General features: G+C 40.7%; 3 protein-coding genes and 1 pseudogene across 3 annotated transcripts; 2 read left to right on the top strand and 2 right to left on the bottom strand.

Moving 5' to 3' along the window:
* Positions 1 to 5556: 5556 nt before the first annotated feature.
* LOC121719214 (histone H4) lies at positions 5557 to 6106 on the top strand. The gene has a single exon (XM_042104653.1). It carries the CDS (start codon positions 5615 to 5617, stop codon positions 5924 to 5926), a length of 312 nt encoding a protein of 103 aa, XP_041960587.1. The 5' UTR covers positions 5557 to 5614; the 3' UTR covers positions 5927 to 6106.
* Positions 6107 to 7253: 1147 nt separating this feature from the next.
* On the top strand, positions 7254 to 7628 carry LOC121719212 (histone H2B-like). Its single transcript, XM_042104650.1, has one exon. The coding sequence runs from the start codon at positions 7254 to 7256 to the stop codon at positions 7626 to 7628; it is 375 nt and encodes a 124-aa protein (XP_041960584.1).
* Positions 7629 to 8166: 538 nt separating this feature from the next.
* On the bottom strand, positions 8167 to 8590 carry LOC121719192 (histone H3). Its single transcript, XM_042104628.1, has one exon. It carries the CDS (start codon positions 8583 to 8585, stop codon positions 8175 to 8177), a length of 411 nt encoding a protein of 136 aa, XP_041960562.1. The 5' UTR covers positions 8586 to 8590; the 3' UTR covers positions 8167 to 8174.
* Positions 8591 to 9362: 772 nt separating this feature from the next.
* Positions 9363 to 16052, bottom strand: LOC121717961 (annotated as a pseudogene).
* Positions 16053 to 19802: the final 3750 nt, after the last annotated feature.

Below are 19802 nucleotides of genomic sequence, written 5' to 3'. Positions count from 1 at the left end.
ATTTTAAGACGATTTTTTTAATGACCGTTTCAGTGACTGTATCACTCTCACTCTCTCTCTCTCTCTCTCTCTCTCTCTCTCTCTCTTTCGCCTTTCTGTCACCGTATGCAAGGGATGGCTAAAATCCACGACTTCCCAGCATGTTAGTAGAAATCTGATTTAAGATCAAGATTGGCTCTCTGCTCAACTGCTGCCCCTACACACCCCCCTTGCCCCCCCCCCCCCCCCCGTGTCATCACCATGTGGTTGCCAACCCCCTCAAGGAAGCCTGCTTTATGACAGCGCTGATTCACTTAGCCCGGCCACGCGTTTGGTCCAAGGAAGAAGAAGAAAGTGAGAAGAGAAAAGAAGAAGAAGAAGAAGAAGAAGAAGAAGAAGAGAAATGCTTCCCAGATGGGCCTCTAATGTGATTACCGCCAGAGGTGACAAATACCTTCGAGGGACAGTTGTTGCGAGTTGCCATGCGGATGCGGCCGAGACTGAACGGAGTGAGCGAAGGACAAGGACGCCCGCAGCCGGACACAAGAGGACCCCTGTGCCTGGACCTAACGAGCACCAGGCCTTATCTGCTTATCTCGTTTGCGGTGCCAAAGCAACCTGGGATATATATATAGCCTCGGCCGTCAGCCTGCCACATTAGAGAGGGCCAGAGCACACGGCTGGGTGTGGGAGAAATGAACAGCAACAGTCTCCTCTTTGTCACCCTCTTTCACTTTAGTCTCTCTTTAGACTCTCTTTGTCCTCTCTCTCTCTCTCCCTTTCACTTTAGTCTCTGACTCTCTTTGTCCTCTCTCTCTCTATCTCTCTCTCTCTCTCTCTCTTTCACTTTAGTCTCTGACTCTCTTTGTCCTCTTTCTCTCTCTCACTTTAGTCTCTGACTCTCTTTGCCTTCCCCCTCTTCTTCTTGGTCCCCCCCTCTCTCTCTGTCTCTATCTCTTTCACTCATGTTCTTGTTCATCCTCATTTCCTCTCTCTTTCTATGCATCTCCTTCACACTTGTTTATATGTCTATTTAAAAAAAATAAGTTGACATCTATCATATGTATTTATGACAATAAAAATAACAAGCACAGGATATTTGTAGCATGAAAGAAGGATGAAATCAGACAGCATCACATTATCTTCTTCTTCTGAGAGTCAAACAGTGTTGCTTTAACAGCTCATTACGCCTATTACTAGTGACCAGACATTGACCACACACATCTGTCTTGGTTCACTATTGAGAATGGGAAGTTTTGTCTTTCTTTTTTCTCAATCACATGGCATTTAGGGGGGGTCTAGGGTTGGATGCAAGTAAACCCTTGTGGAGCAAGGCTTCTGCAAGAGAAAAGAGAAAAATGGTAGTGGAGGAAATGCATAGACAGGAGGAGACTGTAAAATGTACTAAGGCAGTGTCGCAGGCAAAACAAGGCCAGTGGGTGAACTGGGAAGGGGTGCAAAGAAGATGGATTAAATGGAAAGATCTATGAGGCATGGAAGCTGGTATAGGATCAGATTTTATTTTAGGTGCTACGTATGATGTGCTCCCATCTCCCAAGAATTTAAGTCAATGGTTTGGTGAGGATGATAAATGCACACTTTGTTTGTGTGTGGGCAGCCTCCACCATATCCTATCAGGGTGCAAGGTCAGTCTCACCCAGGGGCGGTATACATGGCGTCACCACCAGGTATTGAAATGTTTGACAGCGGCTATTGAGGATAAAAGGAGAGAAGTCAATTCATTAGCAGCTAGTAAAGGGGTTAGGGAAATTAACTTTGTACGTCAGGGGGATAAACCTCGTTCTGCGAAGGCCAGGTGTCCAAAGTCCTTTTAGGCAAGTCCCTCCACTCGGCGGCCATATTGCAACGCTTTTTGGGCACTTATCGGGCATCTATTTCGGCAGAAATGCGCGTGCGCAAGGCTTCACGACACCAATCTTGCTCCAGCAGTGATATCACAACACATGATTGGCACGATGTCTTCACAGCACACCACATTATTGGCTCAATGTATTCACAACACACCACATGATTGGCTCAATGTATTCACATGTCAACGTTTTGCCGCGGAAGGGGTGGGATAGGTGTAGACAACTGCCATTTTGGTGTTACAAACTAAGCCCATGCATTTCTATGGAGTGCTGTGTCTCCTCATTAGAAAGTCTCTGATAAAACCGGCCAGTTGGAAAATGGAGCGGGCTGGGAAATGAAGGTTGATCTTGGCCAGCAGATGGCGGTACCTCAACATATAGTGAGTACTAGGTTAAGACCCGATTTACTTCTGTGGTCAGATTCAAGAAGATAGTTTATATCATTGAACTTAGTGTTCCTTGGGAAGACAGAGTGGAAGAGGCCAATGAGCTGAAGAGACAGTGGCATGATCTGCCGACCCGACCTTCTACCAGAGACTTTCTAATGTGGATACACAGCACTCACGCCAATATGGCCATTGTCTACACATATCCCACCCCTTCCTCGGCAAAACATCGACATGTGAATACATTGAGCCAATCGTGGTGTGATGTGAATACATTGAGCCAATCATATGGTTTGTTGTGAAGACATCGTGCCAATGATGTGTTGTGATCTCGCCGCTGGAGCAAGATTGGTGTCGTGAAGCTTTGCGCATGCGCATTTCTGCCGAAATGGATGCCCGACAAGTGCCCAAAAAGCGTTGTCATATGGCCGCCGAGTGGAGGGACTTGCCTAAAAGGACTTTGCTTCTACTAACCACGCTCTAGCTGCAGTTCCATTATCGGTCGACAGATTTACATAGACAAACAGCAGGCGCTGTTCAATTTCTTCAGGGCAGTGACGTCACTGCCCTACCAGAAATGAAATGTAACGTTACAGTAGGCCTACAACAACTACGGATATGATCAATGAGATCTTTGCGATCTTTTCAAAATGTCTTTGCAAATCATACAAAAATGTAACAGGATTGAGTACTTTGCAAGTGATTACAATAATAAACAAACATTTTATTTAAAAAAATATTTTGTGGATCTACTTTTCTAGTGGATGAATCTTTAGTAGGGCTCTGCCCCTCCTGCCCAAGTGAACGAGCCGCGCCTGGATATTGGATATTTCAATGTGGTAATATGGTGGCAGCATGGAGGGGAGTGGTTTCACTGTTAAGCCTTCATGAGGTGTCGTGGGCCTAATTTAACTAAACATCGGTGAATGAGGGTGCCTACTTGATAACCCCAATGATATGCTGCATACTGTATACTGCTGTTAAATGGGCCATTTGTCATTTGGTGGTTAGCATGCTTTTTTAAAAATTAATTTGGGTAGGGGCTTCTGAATGTGTTTTTACCTTGGATTTTGGCACAAGGGATTATAACATCTCATCCTGTGTATTAATATAATTGGCAGATTTTGGCAAGGGTTCTTTACACACTCACAACAATATTTCATTAACGTGTGACTTCAGAATTCCATACTGACATTTCAAATGGAAATTACATAATGTCCTTAGTAATTGCAAGGCAGGTATATAAAGAAGATATTTTTTTTCCTATGTTACTATTTTTTTCTATGTTTCTTACTGTCATGAAAAAGAGAGTAATTATGTGTGTTAAAATACTATACTATATTAATCTGACTTTTTCACTGATGTTATGTCAGTATTTCATCTGACACACAACAGACAATCAAGCAAGAAAGGAGGAACAAGGTGTACCGTATGTACCCAGTGCAGTACCTAATGTAGTAATCAACAGTAGCCTAGGCTTTTTTGTCCTAGCACTCTCAAAGACAAAAAAGAGAATGAGTGAAGCCTGCTTCTACCAAGCAATTCCCTGAGACAATCAAGCCAGCCATATCCAGCTAATAAATTATTGAGTGAGTGAGTGAGTGAGTGAGTTTGTTTTAGAGACCCAGTGATTCAAACTGCCTTGGTTTGCTAGGTCTGTAACCTAGCTAAACTAACAAGGAAATAAATACGAATTTGATAGTGATGTAGCCAACCTTTGTATGGAAAGACAATAACATATTTGGAAGCTTATTTTTACCCTTGTCCTCCACTAGAGGGCAAGAGAGTGTTATAGCCCACAAGCATTGCAGTATAGCCCGAGACTTTCTAATGTGGAGAGACAGCACTCAAAAAATCCTTCATAGAAATGCATGGGGTTAGTTTGTAACGCCAATATGGCCGTTTCTACACATTTCCCACCCCTTCCTCAGCAAAACGTCAACATGTGAATACATTCAGCCAATCATGTGGTGAGATGTGAATACATTGAGCCAATCATATGGTGTGTTGTGAAGACATCTTCCCAATCATGTGTTGTGAACTCGCCGCTGGAGCAAGATTGGTGTCGTGAAGCCTTGCGCACGCGCATTTCTGCTGAATAGGATGCCCGATGAGTACCCAAAAAGCGTTGCTATATGGCCGCCGAGTGGTGGGACTTGCCTAAAAGGACTTTGGTATAGCGGCTAAGGCAAGATTTTTACCTGAATTGTTCAGTTTTTGCAGAAAGCACGAAACATGGTACAGTTATAGCAGAGATTTTCTAATGAGGAGACACATCACTCAAAAAATCCTCCATAGAAATGCATGGGGTTAGTTTGTAACGCCAATATGGCCGTTGTCTACACATATCTCACCCCTTCCTCGGCAAAACGTCGACATGTGAATACATTGGATCATGTGGTGTGATGTGAATACATTGAGCCAATCATAAGGTGTGTTGTGAAGACATCTTCCCAGTTATGTGTTGTGAACTCGCTGCTGGAGCAAGATTGGTGTCGTGAAGCCTTGCGCACGCGCATTTCTGCTGAATAGGATGCCCAATGAGTGCCCAAAAAGCGTTGTAATATGGCCGCCGAGTGGAGGGACTTGCCTAAAAGGACTTTGGTCATACTTTTGTCATAGATCTGTAAACATACAAGGATCCAAACGTCAAGTATTGGTGTTTATTTACACACATCAAAACAAACACAAGTGTGTTTTTCCAAGTCAAAACACAAAATAGCTATTTCACTGAGACAAAACAAATCAGTCTACCTGTGGCTTATCTATAGTGCTTAGGCTGATTGCAAAGTGAACTAATGATCTAAAACAGTTTTCACATGAGAAAGTGCCAGAGAGTTGGCAAAATAGTGTAAATAATACCCATACATGTGTATAGATTTCCTAGGAGTGTGTTGATCATTTGGAAATTGAGTGTGAAGCATGAGTTGTGTTTACAGTTCCGCAAAAAGAGTGCTGTGCAGTGAATTGTGCCTACAGTGTGTGTTACAAAATCGCAAACTGAGTGCAAAGCAGTGTTTGTGCTTTTAGTTTTGCGAACTCGGTGAGTGGTTTTGCTATAAGTATTAATAGTTTTAGAAATTGTACTATAAGAATCACGGTTGTGTTTAAACATTCAGAAAAAAATGTAGACTTTTTGTCTGGCGTTGTAAAAAGTAGGCTATCAATGGTCCTTCTTTGTTTTGTTGTGAAGTTGGATGAAGCTCTATTGTGGGCGTTTTTGGTGACGTACATTCGCCTAAATGCCCGGACAGTCTAAAGGAGGGACTGTGAAGGGGCAGTTCTTACTAGCTTTCACCAACGTCCTCTCTGTGGAAATTAGTAAGAGTTGCGGGTCACAGTTTTGACACATTCGCGCATTTCGTAAGAAGTTTGATAATGTCCGGCAGAGGCAAAGGAGGCAAAGGTCTTGGAAAAGGAGGCGCAAAGCGTCACCGCAAAGTTCTTCGTGATAACATCCAGGGGATCACCAAGCCTGCAATCAGGCGTCTGGCTCGCCGTGGTGGTGTGAAGCGTATCTCTGGTCTCATCTACGAAGAGACCCGTGGTGTACTAAAGGTGTTCCTGGAGAACGTGATTCGTGATGCCGTCACCTACACCGAGCACGCCAAGAGAAAGACTGTGACCGCCATGGACGTCGTCTATGCTCTGAAACGCCAGGGTCGTACTCTGTACGGTTTTGGTGGATAAAGGATCAGATATCTCCCGACTAAACCAAAAGGCTCTTCTAAGAGCCACCCAATTTCTTTTAAAAGGCAGTATTACAATTTGTATAGGCTACTGTGAATTGTAGAAGCCCCGCTTGTTCTCGGTCTCGACGGCAATTTTGGGGATACTAGGGCGTTGCGATCCAATGGAAGGCTTAACATACACGTAGTCCATGTAAACTACGTATTCATAATATGAAAAATCCCATGATCACTCTAATAATGTCCGACGCCATGAGCGTAAACTTTGTGTTCAGATATACAAACAATACCAAATATTAAGCAAAAGGAATAAAAACCACATGTATGCTGGTTCCATGCTGAATAGTCCTACTCAGAAATGCGCGTGCGACACCAATCTTGCTCCAGCGGCGAGTTCACAACACATGATTGAGTCATTACATGCCCGTGTTGCCATAACTTTTTTTAAACGTTTTTTTTTTATATAAAATCAATCACACATACATTTGGTCTCACAGCAGGAGCGTCAGAATGTATCCATGTAAATCCAAGGGGTGTTTTTCCTATGATACTTATATATCCTATCTTTTTGCACAGTCCTGCAAAAACGTGTTTACTTCATAGGCCTACTGTGAAAATTAGCCCTCTTTTGTGGCCTATAAGAATGAGCTTAAACAGTACTTTAATCAACTTCAATTCTGTCATAACTCTAAAGCAATAAGAACTATTACAGTAGTAGCCTGCACATTTTGTTTTGGATAAGCTTTGTGATCTCTTATTATGACCTTTCCTAGCGTCTGAATAGCATACATGTTTTTTTGTCTTTATGTTTGTAATGTTGAATCGTTCATGGTACCATCGTGATTTTTAACTTGTACTATGTATGTTGATGTACCAATGTATATTCATAATAAAAAAAATGTCTGTCAACAAATTGCAGTTGAAACAGTTTTTACGGTTATGTCGCGCAAACGTTAATGATGATTCGAGAAGTGCACCAAAGTGACTGACAAAAACTCCAATCATGAATTGCAACGCAAAATGAAAAAAACGATTTAGTATAGATTTCGAAGGATTCCCTTCCTTTAGAAGAAAAGTGCGGGAAAATAACAAAGAATGGTGTAAACTGATGATCTGTGGGTGGTGCTAACCTTCTCTCACTGACTGCCCCCTACGACACAAAATGACCAACCGTGTCTGGGTATTTGGTTTAGGAGGGAAATTACAGCCATTCTGGTCGTTGGGGTGTGACGCAGTGACGCAGTCCGCTATTTGCATATAACCTGGAATATATACTAGATAACTTCGGTAGTCGTGTACTCTCATTTTGTTATTGTAGAGAAATCATCATGCCCGATCCAGCTAAGCCTGCACCGAAGAAGGGTTCCAAGAAAGCCGTGACCAAGACGGCCGGTAAAGGAGGAAAGAAACGCAGAAAGTCCAGGAAGGAGAGCTATGCTATCTATGTGTACAAGGTCCTGAAGCAGGTCCACCCAGACACTGGTATCTCTTCCAAGGCGATGGGTATCATGAACTCTTTCGTGAACGACATCTTCGAGCGCATCGCTGGAGAGTCCTCCCGCTTGGCCCACTATAACAAGCGTTCCACCATCTCTTCCAGGGAGATCCAGACGGCAGTGCGTCTGCTTCTACCCGGAGAGTTGGCCAAGCACGCCGTGTCTGAGGGAACAAAGGCCGTCACCAAGTATACCAGCTCCAAGTAAAGAGTTCATCGAACACTTCACAACCCAAAGGCTCTTTTAAGAGCCACCCACATTCTCTTTGAAAAGTAATTCCACTTCAGTCATACATGCCTAGCTACAGCTAAACAGTCGTGATACCGCCATTCTTTCTAATAAAGAATGGATATAATCTAATCAATAGGATGTGCGTATATATAGGATATTTTGATATAAAACGTAAAAAAATACTACTGTTGCGTTACAATACAAAAGCCTAGCAGGTGACCTTTTTATGTAGGTTCATAAAAAGTAGAGGAAACGCGCAAGTGGGAGAAAATACAGTTGACCAAACACAGTTCTAGTGCTGGGTGAGACGCTAACGTCGAAAAATAAGACACGGGAAAACCTACGAAACTTGCAGGGTCCAAGAGAGCATAGTCATGAATGCATTCATTATAAACATAACAGTACGTGTTTCTAAAAGAGCATTAAGCGGGTTTCTGCAGGCAGTTTGGAAAATAGCTTTTCTGAATGTTTGGGTGGCTCTTAAAAGAGCCTTTGAATTATTGAGTCTTGACTTGGATTAATTTAAGCACGCTCCCCACGGATACGACGAGCCAGCTGGATGTCTTTGGGCATGATTGTGACCCTCTTGGCGTGGATCGCGCACAGGTTAGTGTCCTCGAACAGGCCGACGAGGTAAGCCTCGCTAGCCTCCTGAAGAGCCATGACAGCAGAGCTCTGGAAACGCAGATCAGTCTTGAAGTCCTGAGCAATTTCCCTGACCAGACGCTGGAAGGGCAGCTTGCGGATCAGCAGCTCAGTAGACTTCTGGTAACGGCGGATTTCTCTCAGAGCCACTGTACCAGGCCTGTAACGGTGAGGCTTTTTCACGCCACCGGTTGCTGGTGCGCTTTTACGCGCAGCCTTGGTGGCGAGCTGCTTCCTCGGAGCCTTACCCCCGGTAGATTTACGGGCTGTCTGCTTGGTTCTTGCCATTTCTATTTATTATTCGGGTTGGAGGGGTATGAACACACATGCGGAACCTGGGTATATAAAGCCTACGACAGCAGCCTGCCCCCCTGTTTACGTCAGGTTTATTGTCTCCGCTGATTGGTCTTCTAAGTTTCCTCCGAGTGGCGCCTGAGATTCAAAATACAAAGCCCACCCCCTAAATGCCTTTATCGTTGCTTTGATTCACCATTCAAAAATCAAAATAAATAATTTAATTTAAACATTCCATCGGCCAGTGCATATAAACTCATGTAGAAACAAAAAAATAACTAATAGCATGAACACAAATTATTACCTAAGGTATACAATGAAAAAATGAAATATTGAAACTAGTTACTGATAACTACATTATGTTGAAGTAGAGGCCCCAAGACCATCCCGCAGTCCTGCATAATAACTTGTATGCATCATCCCTCAGTACTTCCTTATTTTATGCTTGTGTTTGTGTACACATGTGGATGGTGGGGAGTGGGTGAGAATATGTCTGTGGCTTGGATATATTGCCTTTACATTTATTGAATGCACCATTGAAAGACTAACCAATGTTTAACTCCTACGCAATGGCAAGAAATTCTGCTTCTGAATTCTGCATTAGAGAGGAATGGGTATTGATCCAGAGTATAAAGGGGTCGTATTTATTAATTACTTTCCAGACGTATGTGATGACTTTACAGAACTAAAAGGTAACTTGGAAAGTACGTTTCAAGTTATTTGGGTGGCTCTGAAAAGAGCCTTTGTATCAGAGACTTAAAGAAAGCAGGATTACTTTGACTTCTCGGTCTTCTTGGGCAGCAGCACAGCCTGGATTTTAGGCAGCACACCACCCTGAGCGATGGTTACACCGCCGAGCAATTTGTTCAACTCCTCGTCGTTACGCACAGCTAGCTGCAAATGGCGGGGAATGATAAGGGTCTTCTTGTTGTCACGAGCAACAAGAAGTGTTACCGGATATACGGTTTCTGAGATTCTGAGTTTCCAGGGCGGAGTTTAGCGTGAATATTTATGAACGGAGGATATGCGCGAGTGCCTAGACGCCCATTGCTGAAGCGTGAATGAAATGGAACTGAAAATGTTGTCAAAGAAAGTAGACGACCACGGCGTTGTAACACGTTTTTGGATGTTGTCATGTGTTATTAATGGAAAGTATGACTGTGTCGTGTTCGAGTATAGATGCAATTTGGCGTCAATGTTGTTATCTTGTGTCGCAGTCAGTCAAACAAAACTTTGTGTCAGATTCAGTGGGTCGCTTACCATTAAGGATATTGGCGATTTTTACACAGTAGGCCTTGATGGTAGTCCTAGCCTAGCTAGGCTATTATGTTTTTATCGTTTTGATTGTAGCCTAGCCTCTGTGCATCTGTAGTGATGTTAGCCCAGGCAGCAACATAGCCTACATCAGATTGACCCACTGTATAGCCTACAACACAAATGTCTGTGCAAGAAATACCCCATGTTGCCTGTGTATGTCCTAACTCTGAACAAATGGCATCCTGTCATTGCCCTCATGCACATGTGATATGTTATTCTGAGACATAATCTATAGGAATTACTACACATAACTAAACACACAAAAAGTTGTAAAAACAATTTATTGTATTAGTTATTTACAGCCAGGGCAAATAAACTGTCCTTCAGTGTCAGGCCAGTTTACACATTCAGTGGTAGGCCTACCAGATGGCAGCCATCACATTTTATCTTCAAGACAAAAAACATTGGCTTGACATCAGTATTAACTCAAAGTTAAACAATATTATCATACCAAAATACCCACAGAGTATTGTGTGCAAGGATAAGGATATACAAAATAAAGTTTGGGTAATCAGCCTTGAAAGGGCAGAAATGGGGTGCCCTGTCTATCTATTGTACAGCAGTTTATTCTTTTCAATTTTACATTGTAAGAGGTAGTCTGGCCAAGTTAGCCTAATATTCTTAGGGAATAGAACATAACAGCAGATTTGGTCGAAAATGTAAATTCATAAGCATATACATATAGAACAGCATGATATGAGCCTGTCTGGCATCAAATACACGAGTGGAGTGGTGTCTTTTGGTAAGTGCTGGTGAACATATTTTCATCACAGCAGGCAACTAAGTAACTTGTCATCTTGATGATACACTACAATAAGAAAGCAATAATTCATATTATAATGAACATACTGTAAACATAATTCTGTTGTCTGTTTCTCTGTTCCTACCTGAAGGACCTAACTGTTCCTACCTAAACTTTCAAAGCGATAAGACCTGCTCAAAATGCCATCAACTCTATTAAGAGTGTATGGGCTTTCAAAATGATTTTGGAAATGTTGTTTTAAGGTAAAAACTCTTCAGGCGTCCTTTATGCATCACATGACTCATTTGGGGTTTGAAGGGCCAGATTACTACCTGTTATAATCAGCCCATATGTAGTCATTCACCTCAATCTGATGAACTTTATGTTATAGTCCCCCCCCCCCAATCATCCTCATTGAGCACATAGGTTCTTGTAAAGTACTACTTAATTGCATTTGTAACCATTACCTTTTGAATATACAGATTCTATATGAACATACCCCACATTAACCCATTCATCTTGTGTATCTGAAGGACTTATGTAAGTAGGCATCATCCATGTAAAGCTAGACAGTGTTTGTAAGGTAATAAAGCATATTGACTTAATGTAGTTATGACCTTTATGGATAAACATAACCAATATACTTTAAGTGCATGGCCCATATTGATGCCCTGCTTCCCTAATGGTACAATAACAACATGATTATATAAAACAAGTTTTATTATTTCACAAGACTCCAAGATATCAGAATGTCCAATAAAGCATGCCTTAATGATCTGTTTTGGCAACAGAGGTAGCTGGGCATTGTAATGCAGCACAAGTAAATTTGTCAAACTAGGCTAACATGTTTGTGTAGGCAAGCATGCATGACCAAACCTCGAAACTCATTGGACATCACACACAAAAAAACAGATGATGTACTGACACTTAAAATACATCTACCATGATGTCCCACTGACATTACAACTAAATAGCCCATTTAAACAGGGCTAAATGAAAGTAATGACAATTTGATAGGCTGTAGTCTGCCTGTCTAGGCTACACAAGATCAAAACATATACGCCAAATTGCATAATCGTACACTTACTCGACCACCGGTGGTCGTCGAAATTGTCAAGTTTTTCCACAATAACCCATATCAACATTCAAAAACGTGTTAAAATTGCTGTAGTCTTCTAGCTTCTTTACCAACTTTCAGTTTTATTTGAGTCACGCTTCATGAATGCTCTCTAGGCGCGCGCGCACGACATCCTCCGTTTATAAATATTCACGCTAAACTCCACCTGACTCCACCCATGGAAACCCAGAATCTCAGAAACCGTATATCTGGTAACACCGGCCAACTCCAGAATCTCAGCAGTCAGGTACTCGAGCACAGCAGCCAAATACACTGGTGCACCAGCGCCGACACGCTGAGCGTAGTTGCCTTTCCGTAGCAGCCTGTGCACACACCGACGGGGAACTGCAGTCCTGCCCTGGACGAACGAGTCTTGGCCTTAGCTCCGGCCTTACCACCGGTTTTGCTTTTTTTTTTTTTCAATCAGAATGGGATCATAACGAAAATAAATTCACAATCTCAAAGCAAACCATTCATCATTTTGATACATATGTATATTTTTTTCCTTTTTTTTACCAAAATTTCAGAACCCCATTTTTTCTCTTTTTTTCCCTTCTTCTTTTCAATAAAATACATGAGTACATGCAGATATATGTGAAAAATAATATTCACCTCTCTTCATATCTATATTTTTCCTCCGCTTTAATTCCTTAATTAATTGTTTACATACAATCTGGCTGGAGACATATATATGGTCAATTGTCATTCGGCATCTGGTTTTCCAAATTTGTGCATTTACTAAGAAAATAATTTGTTTGTACAATTTCCTTTGTTTGTTTGACATATTTCCTTTAATTTCACCAAAAAATATTGTCTTACTATCTAAATCTATCTGTACACCAATTGAGATCATTTTTGTCCATATTTCTTTTGATCTTCTACAACCTAATAATAAGTGTTCAAGAGTTTCTTCTTCACTACAGTTTCTCATAGGGCATTCTGTGGTGGTTACATAACAGCTCCACCTCACCACTGCTCTAACAGGGAGCCTCCTTACAGAAATTAACCAGGTTGTGTCTCTGATTTTCTCAGGTAAATTTTTTGACCATAGGAACTTGGCAAATTTTTCACATTCTTTCAAATTTAGATCTCTATAGTTAATAAGGCCTCCGTACAAAGATTCTATGACACTATTATATATAGCTTTTGCTGATAGACTATGCCAATTCAAGTTGTTACATTTATTTATAAAGTCTCCAAACATTAGTTTATAATATGGAACATTGGTCCTTTGTCTTCCTTTCTTTTTGTTCCATTCTGCATGAGTAGCCCATGGTGCTTTTCTCATCAAAGCCCTGCAAACATAGGCACAAAATTTGACTTTTAAATAAAGACCTATGCATATTGCTCCAAGTCCTCCATATTTCCGTGGTTTGTACATTAATACTCTTTTTGCTACTTCTCGTGTTGAAGACCAAATTAGTTTAGTACATTCACGTTCTATCATTTGAATATTCTTATCCATAGGTGGGAAAATGATGCTTAAAAAATATAATTTTGATAAAATATATATTTTGATCAGATCAATCCTTGTCTTATATGTACTTTTGTTGGTCCATTTTTCTATTTCTTCCTTAATCTCATACTCTTCTTCCAATTATTTTCTGCACTATTTTGATTACTAAAAAACATTCCTAAAATTTTTATTTCTTCCTTTACAATAACATTTATTGGCAATTTCCCTTCAGGTCGACCAATCCATACAGCTTCTGTTTTAGCATCATTTAATTTAGCTCCTGATACCTCTTCATACTTTTTAAAATGTTCGTTTATTATGTCCATTTCATTTAGAGATGTAACTAGAACAGTCAAATCATCAGCATATGCCAATATCTTAATTTTGTTTTTCGGATTTAAATTCACCCCATTTAACCGGGTATCCTGCTTAATGTTTCTTATTAGAGGGCTGATTGCAATTGTATATAAAGCTGCACTAAGTGGGCATCCTTGTTTCACGCCTCTATTAACTAGAAAGGGGTCTGTTAATTCACCATTCACTTTAGCTTGTACTATTGATGTATTGTACAGAAGTTTAATAAGACTAATAAAACTGTCAGGAAGACCAAACCATTCTAACACTTTCCACACGTATTCTCTTGATATAAAGTCAAAAGCCTTTTTTTGGTCTAAACCCACAATATAAAAACCTATGATTGATCTCCCATCGCAAAGTTCTCTCAGGGTGCTTAGATTATCCCATATATATCGGCCCTTAATTGCACAGGTTTGTTCTTTTTCAATTTCTTGTAATAAGGGTTCAAGCCTTTTCTTTAATATTTTTCGCAAAAATCTTGTAGTCAACATTCATAATTGTTAAATGCCTATAATTGTTAATATTAGACTTGTCCCCTTTCTTATACAGGAGGGACATAGTGCCATGGTAGAAAGATTGGTGAAAATGTCCTGTGAAAATGATTCAATACCTTCGTTGAAGACTTTCTTGAGGATTTCTGCCAGTGTGGAAATAGACATTTGGTAAAATTCTACCGGAAACCCATCCGGTCCAGGAGTCTTACCTTTATTCAGGCAGTTGATTGCATTTTCTACCTCACCAGAAGATATCGGGTTTGCAATTTGCTCCTGCAGATGGTTATTCTTGATGGTTCTACTTCCTAAAAAATGATTAATTTCATCTCTGTTGATGGTGATTGAGCTGTACATGTCTTCTAGCTGGGCCTTTGTTTCAGATTTGATTTCGTCAATTAGATGGACATAACCATTTGCAGTTTTGATTTTTTCAATCCAGGTTTCTTCTTTTCTCTTTTTAAAACTATCCAATAAGGAATGAATAGTTGGTGTAGATTCATAAACGTGGCCACTATAAAGTTTCAAGTTCGTTTTTGATTCTTCATTGAATACATCCAATTTCTTCTTTAGTTTTTCCAGTTCATGTTCATTATCCTTGGCTAGTTTTAGTTCAATATATTTTCTTGTTAGGTCTCGATATTGACTTTCTTTTTCTTGGTTTAAAGCTTTACACTTGGAATGAAAAAAAAAATCCGTAGACGATCCGTTGACTGATTCCCAAAAACTACATTCTGATTTCCAGAGAGGACGTAAGTTTTCCAGGTTTTGAAATTCCTTCTGAAGAGCATCGACGACTGAATATTCCTTTAAGTATCGAGTATTTAACCTCCATAATCTCTGAGAGTTTCGTTTCTCAATTTTACATTGGTTGATTACAGCTAAATGATCCAAATCTACGATGTATTTTGTCTCATAAGACTTAACAAAAACTTGGCTCGACACATAAATTCGGTCGATCCGAGTTTTAGTATTCGAATCTATTCTCGTGTAACCTACCTGTGTAGGAAAAATTACACGATAACAGTCTTTCAGGTTCATGTTTTTACATATATCTCGGAGGATTTTCCCTTCTCTTGTTAACTTAAAAGATTTTATAGCTACTCTGTCATTTTCTTCTGTTACTGTATTAAAATCACCATACACGAAAACATTGTAGCCCACCATACAAAGTGTTTTAGTACATTTACAGTCTTTAGTACAATGTTCTAAAGATATAATTTTTTTTATGCCTGTCGGGTGGAGTGTATATATTAAATCACTCGATTTTTTTTTTCCCTTTGAAAAAAAAAAATCGACTAAGAGAAGTCTTCCTGGAATGATTTGTCTCACTTTTAAAACAGCAAAACTCTTTGATTTTAAAAGAATTCCTACACCGTCCGCTTTGTCTTCGCCGTATGAAATGATGCAATGTCCATGTGACCATTGATTTTGCATATCCTGAATGTCTTTATCATTAGTTATTCGTAATTCTTGTAAACAGGAAATGTCAATGTTTTGTTGCTTGAGTAATTGCATCATCTTTTTCATGTTTTCCACTGACTTAACTCCACGTACATTGTAAGATAATAAAAACATTGAGAGGGAAAAAAAAAAGGCAAAAAAAGTTTTAGTTAGACTTTAGCCCATCATCCGGACTGGTTTGATCTTTCTTTTTTTTTACTTTGTGGTGGTGTTAGGGATAATTGTCTCTTCTTTACTTTATCAGAGATCCTCGAGTTACTTGGTGGGCTTATTTGTAAAGGAGGGAACTCCGTATCATATACTTTTTCTTGTGAGCTTTTTGTAGGTGCACTCTCTACTTTTACCTGTCCCTGTTGAACTTCGTTCACCTGATTGTCCTTCGCCAAAGAAGTCTCCAGGTCAATAAGATCACCACTCTCCGATTCTTCCTCAGATTCGTCCTCCTCAGGTTCATCTTCTTCAGATTCCTCTGTAGATTCACTTTCACTCTCGGATTCATCAGATTCCTCGGCGACATTATCAGCCCCAAAACTCGACTCACTAGCACTTTCAAAATGTTCTTCCTGTAATGCCTGTACACCCTGGTTCTCATTAGGTTTTCTGGTTGTTTTTCATTAGGCTCACCAGCCTCAGTTGTTTGCGGTGGACTATGCGCCGGGTTTGGTTGTGGTGGAAAAGGCGCCGGGTTTGGCTTAGGCTTTTTAAAAAGATTAACATATGATTTAGGGCACTTGAAGTACGTGTGGTTTTTCTCGCCGCACAAAGTGCAAGTGCTTTCACTGACGCAACTGGTAGCTTTATGCCCGCACTGACCGCATCTCCAGCATTTAACTGTTGGACATTCCTTATACTGATGTTAAGTGGAGTTACAGGTGAAACACCTTTCGACTTGACCATTATAAAAGATCCGTCCATGGTGTGGACCTAATGAGATCGATGTAGGTAGCTCGGATTGCTCTCCAAACTGCGTCTTTTTTAGTTACACTTTGTACCTTCGTACTCCATACCAGATTCCATATTTATCAACAGGTTTTTCGAACAAAGTAACCGAAGAACAATATCGATGTAAGAAAACTTCTACATCAGCGTCGAAGATTCTCCCAGTCCAAAATTTTACTACGATTACTTTTTCGTTGGCGTTATGTGATGTTATTAATTCCCAATCTTGCCAGATCTCTCGTTTTGAATTTACTTCGTAGAAATCATTGAAACGTTTAAATGCCAAATCATTCACAAAAACTAGCTCGTATTCTTTGCGATTTGGAAGGGCTATGAAGGATACTACATCTGAAGTTGCCATCCATTGAGAAGCAAAGAGAAGATTATCCCCAACATACTCTCTATTTGGTGCCAAACGACACCAAAAAACTCGCCTATCTGTGCGTGGTGTGTCCATTATAAAGCAACATTTTTGAAGCTAGTTAGGTCTAAACACGGACTAACCCGCCGGTTATGCCTCTGCCGCTCATTTTTTTTTATTTTTTATGAGTTCGTCTACTGACTTAGATGGTCAGCTTAGCTATAGCCAGGCATGTCTTATTATACCACACCAGCACGGGCTACTCAGTGCCTCAGTGGCTGAGAAAGGAATACTGAGAGCCAATCAGCGTGTAGCTCGCTGCTGCACGTCAATTTCAGTTTCATTTGGTGGTGGTTTGTAGCACTTCCACCTCCACAACAGCACATCGTCTTCAATCATTACATTTAACACGTGGCATAGTAGAAAAGCAATATACTAGATTACATTATAGCAAAGTTTCCGGATAAGAGGTTCAATCAGAGACTTTCTAATGTTGAGACACAGCACTCAAAAAACACTCCATAGAAATGCATGGGGCTAGTTTGTCACGCCAATATGGCCGTTGTCTACACATATCCCACCCCTTCCTCGGCAAAACGTCGACATGTGAATACATTGAGCCAATCATGTAGTGTGATGTGAATACATTGAGCCAATCATATGGTGTGCTGTGAAAACATCGTGCCAATGATGTGTTGTGATCTCGCCGCTGGAGCAAGATTGGTGTCGTGAAGCCTTACACACGCGCATTTCTGCCGAAATGGATGCCCGACGAGTGCCCAAAAAACATTGTCATACGCCGAGTGGAGGGACTTGCATAAGGACTTTAGTTCAATTTAATGGCCATAATAAACCAACGAAACGTCCTGTGGTGACTCAAGCAGTTTTCCGAACACTGTTACAATGTAGCAAACTAATTTAACCAATATAACAATTTGGATACTTTGTGACACATTTGGTAGGCTACTGGCAGAGGCTGTTAGAGTGTAACAGACTGAAGTGGTTGTGTGAACTATTAACCCCATGCATTTCTATGCAGGATTCTTTAAGTACTATGTCTCCTCATTAGGAAGTCTCTGTTTTAGGTAGAGACTTTCTAACGAGGAGACAGCACTCAAAAAATCCTCCAGAAATGCATGGGGTTAGTTTGTAACGCCAATATGGCAGTTGTCTACACATATCCAGAGACTTTCTAATGAGGAGACACAGCACTCAAAAAATCCTCCATAGAAATGCATGGGGTTAGTTTATAACGCCAATATGGCAGTTGTCTAAGCATATCACACCCCTCCGCGGCAAAACGTCGATATGTGAATACATTGAGCCAATCATGCGGTGTGTTGTGAATACATTGAGCCAATAATGTGGTGTGTTGTGAAGACATTGTGCCAATCATGTGTTGTGATCTCGCCACTGGAGCAAGATTGGTGTCGTGAAGCCTTGCACACAAATATTTCTGCCGAAATAGATGCCCGATAAGTGCCCAACAATCATTACACTATGGCCACCGAGTGGAGGGACTTGCCTAAAAGGACTTTGACTGTAATGCGGCTGTGAGGAAGACCACTGCACAGTACTTGGAGAGGCTGGCAGAGGTCATGGGGGAATCCCGCGTCCTGTCTGGCAAAAATAACCTGACTGACCGCTTCATCCACTCCACCAGCCGCCTTGCCCTCGACAGTGCAGAGGAAGTCAGGTGGGAGTGCTACTGCTCTGAATAAACCAATCAGCTACCAAATCAAAACAAGCAGCTCTCCAAAATAATGCTAAATAGTCAGTTCAGTGGACTTGGAATGGTGTGCTTACCACAGTTAAAATAGTGAAAAGTTAGGAGTAAAAAAGTTTACATTCGGGGAGCACTGTAGACTTTGCACATACTGTACAGGCTGTGAATGAATGAGTGTGTGGCATCAAATCTATTTGAATGATATTTTAATTTACAAATATACATAATGGTACTTTGATGCTGTCATTATCTTGTCAATATATGGGCGTGGATGTATTTTGTGTCTGAAACAGGACCCATGCCCAAAACACCCTGACATTCCTGGCTTCCCATCCTGACCTTATCAAGATGGTGGACAGGTTCGCCCCTCAGAGTTACCAAGTCACTGTCAAGGACCAGGGTGTCTACAGGTATAAACAACTTAAATGTAAGACTTTTTAAGACCTTTTACAGTAATATAATTAATATAGTAATATAGTAATATCACTTCTAAGTGAAATTTAAGACCAAACTTACGATGGAAAAGTGGAATACAGTACTCTTTCCAAGTTCACACACTGATGTCTGAACATCAGGCCTATGGTACCTATTATTGTTATGCTATATTGTTATACATGCACTTCGAAGCAGTCAAAGTTTCTGAAAACATGCATATCAGAGGACCGCTTTACTAATGTAAAATATAATTACAATAGTTTCATTGCTTTACTCTGCATGTTTGCATGATGCTTGCATGAGAAAAAAGTACTTCCCAAAACAACAGCAATTAGGCCTATATGGGTGCCATTGTTCTGGGATGCTTCCCTAATGCAAGCAGCATACTAGTACAGTAGGCAAATGGAGAAAATATTTAGGCTACATGCTTTTTAACGAAATTTCATTTGAATGTCTGAATGTAAGGATTCAGGATCACAATACCAGTTTTGTATGGTATAATACCAGTTACCACACAATACCAGTGTGTATGGTAAACAGCAGAGCAGTATGTAAATCACTGATTTGGAGATATTAACAGGAAGAATAATTAGTCAATAGCTTTTGGCCACGTTATATTCAAATCTGACTATACAATACTCAATGCTAGACTAGACAGTGTATTATCCAGTCTCTGCTCCGTTTTTGTGGAAGTTGCAAGAATCAAGTTCGTTTGTTTATGTCGTTACCTCGTAGCCGCGGAGCGGAGCTTTGTTTCAACGTTATCGATTGGTTTCCGTTTCTCTCGCAGACGTGCACACGTATGC

This window comes from Alosa sapidissima, chromosome 9 (assembly GCF_018492685.1).
Source record: "Alosa sapidissima isolate fAloSap1 chromosome 9, fAloSap1.pri, whole genome shotgun sequence".
NCBI lineage: Eukaryota > Metazoa > Chordata > Actinopteri > Clupeiformes > Clupeidae > Alosa > Alosa sapidissima.
This window is presented reverse-complemented; position numbering and strand designations above follow the sequence as displayed.

Excerpts from the sequence above, each read along its gene's own strand:
- LOC121719214 (XM_042104653.1), top strand. The coding sequence starts at position 5,615 with ATGTCCGGCAGAGGCAAAGGAGGCAAAGGTCTTGGAAAAGGAGGCGCA.
- LOC121719212 (XM_042104650.1), top strand. The coding sequence starts at position 7,254 with ATGCCCGATCCAGCTAAGCCTGCACCGAAGAAGGGTTCCAAGAAAGCC.
- LOC121719192 (XM_042104628.1), bottom strand. The coding sequence starts at position 8,585 with ATGGCAAGAACCAAGCAGACAGCCCGTAAATCTACCGGGGGTAAGGCT.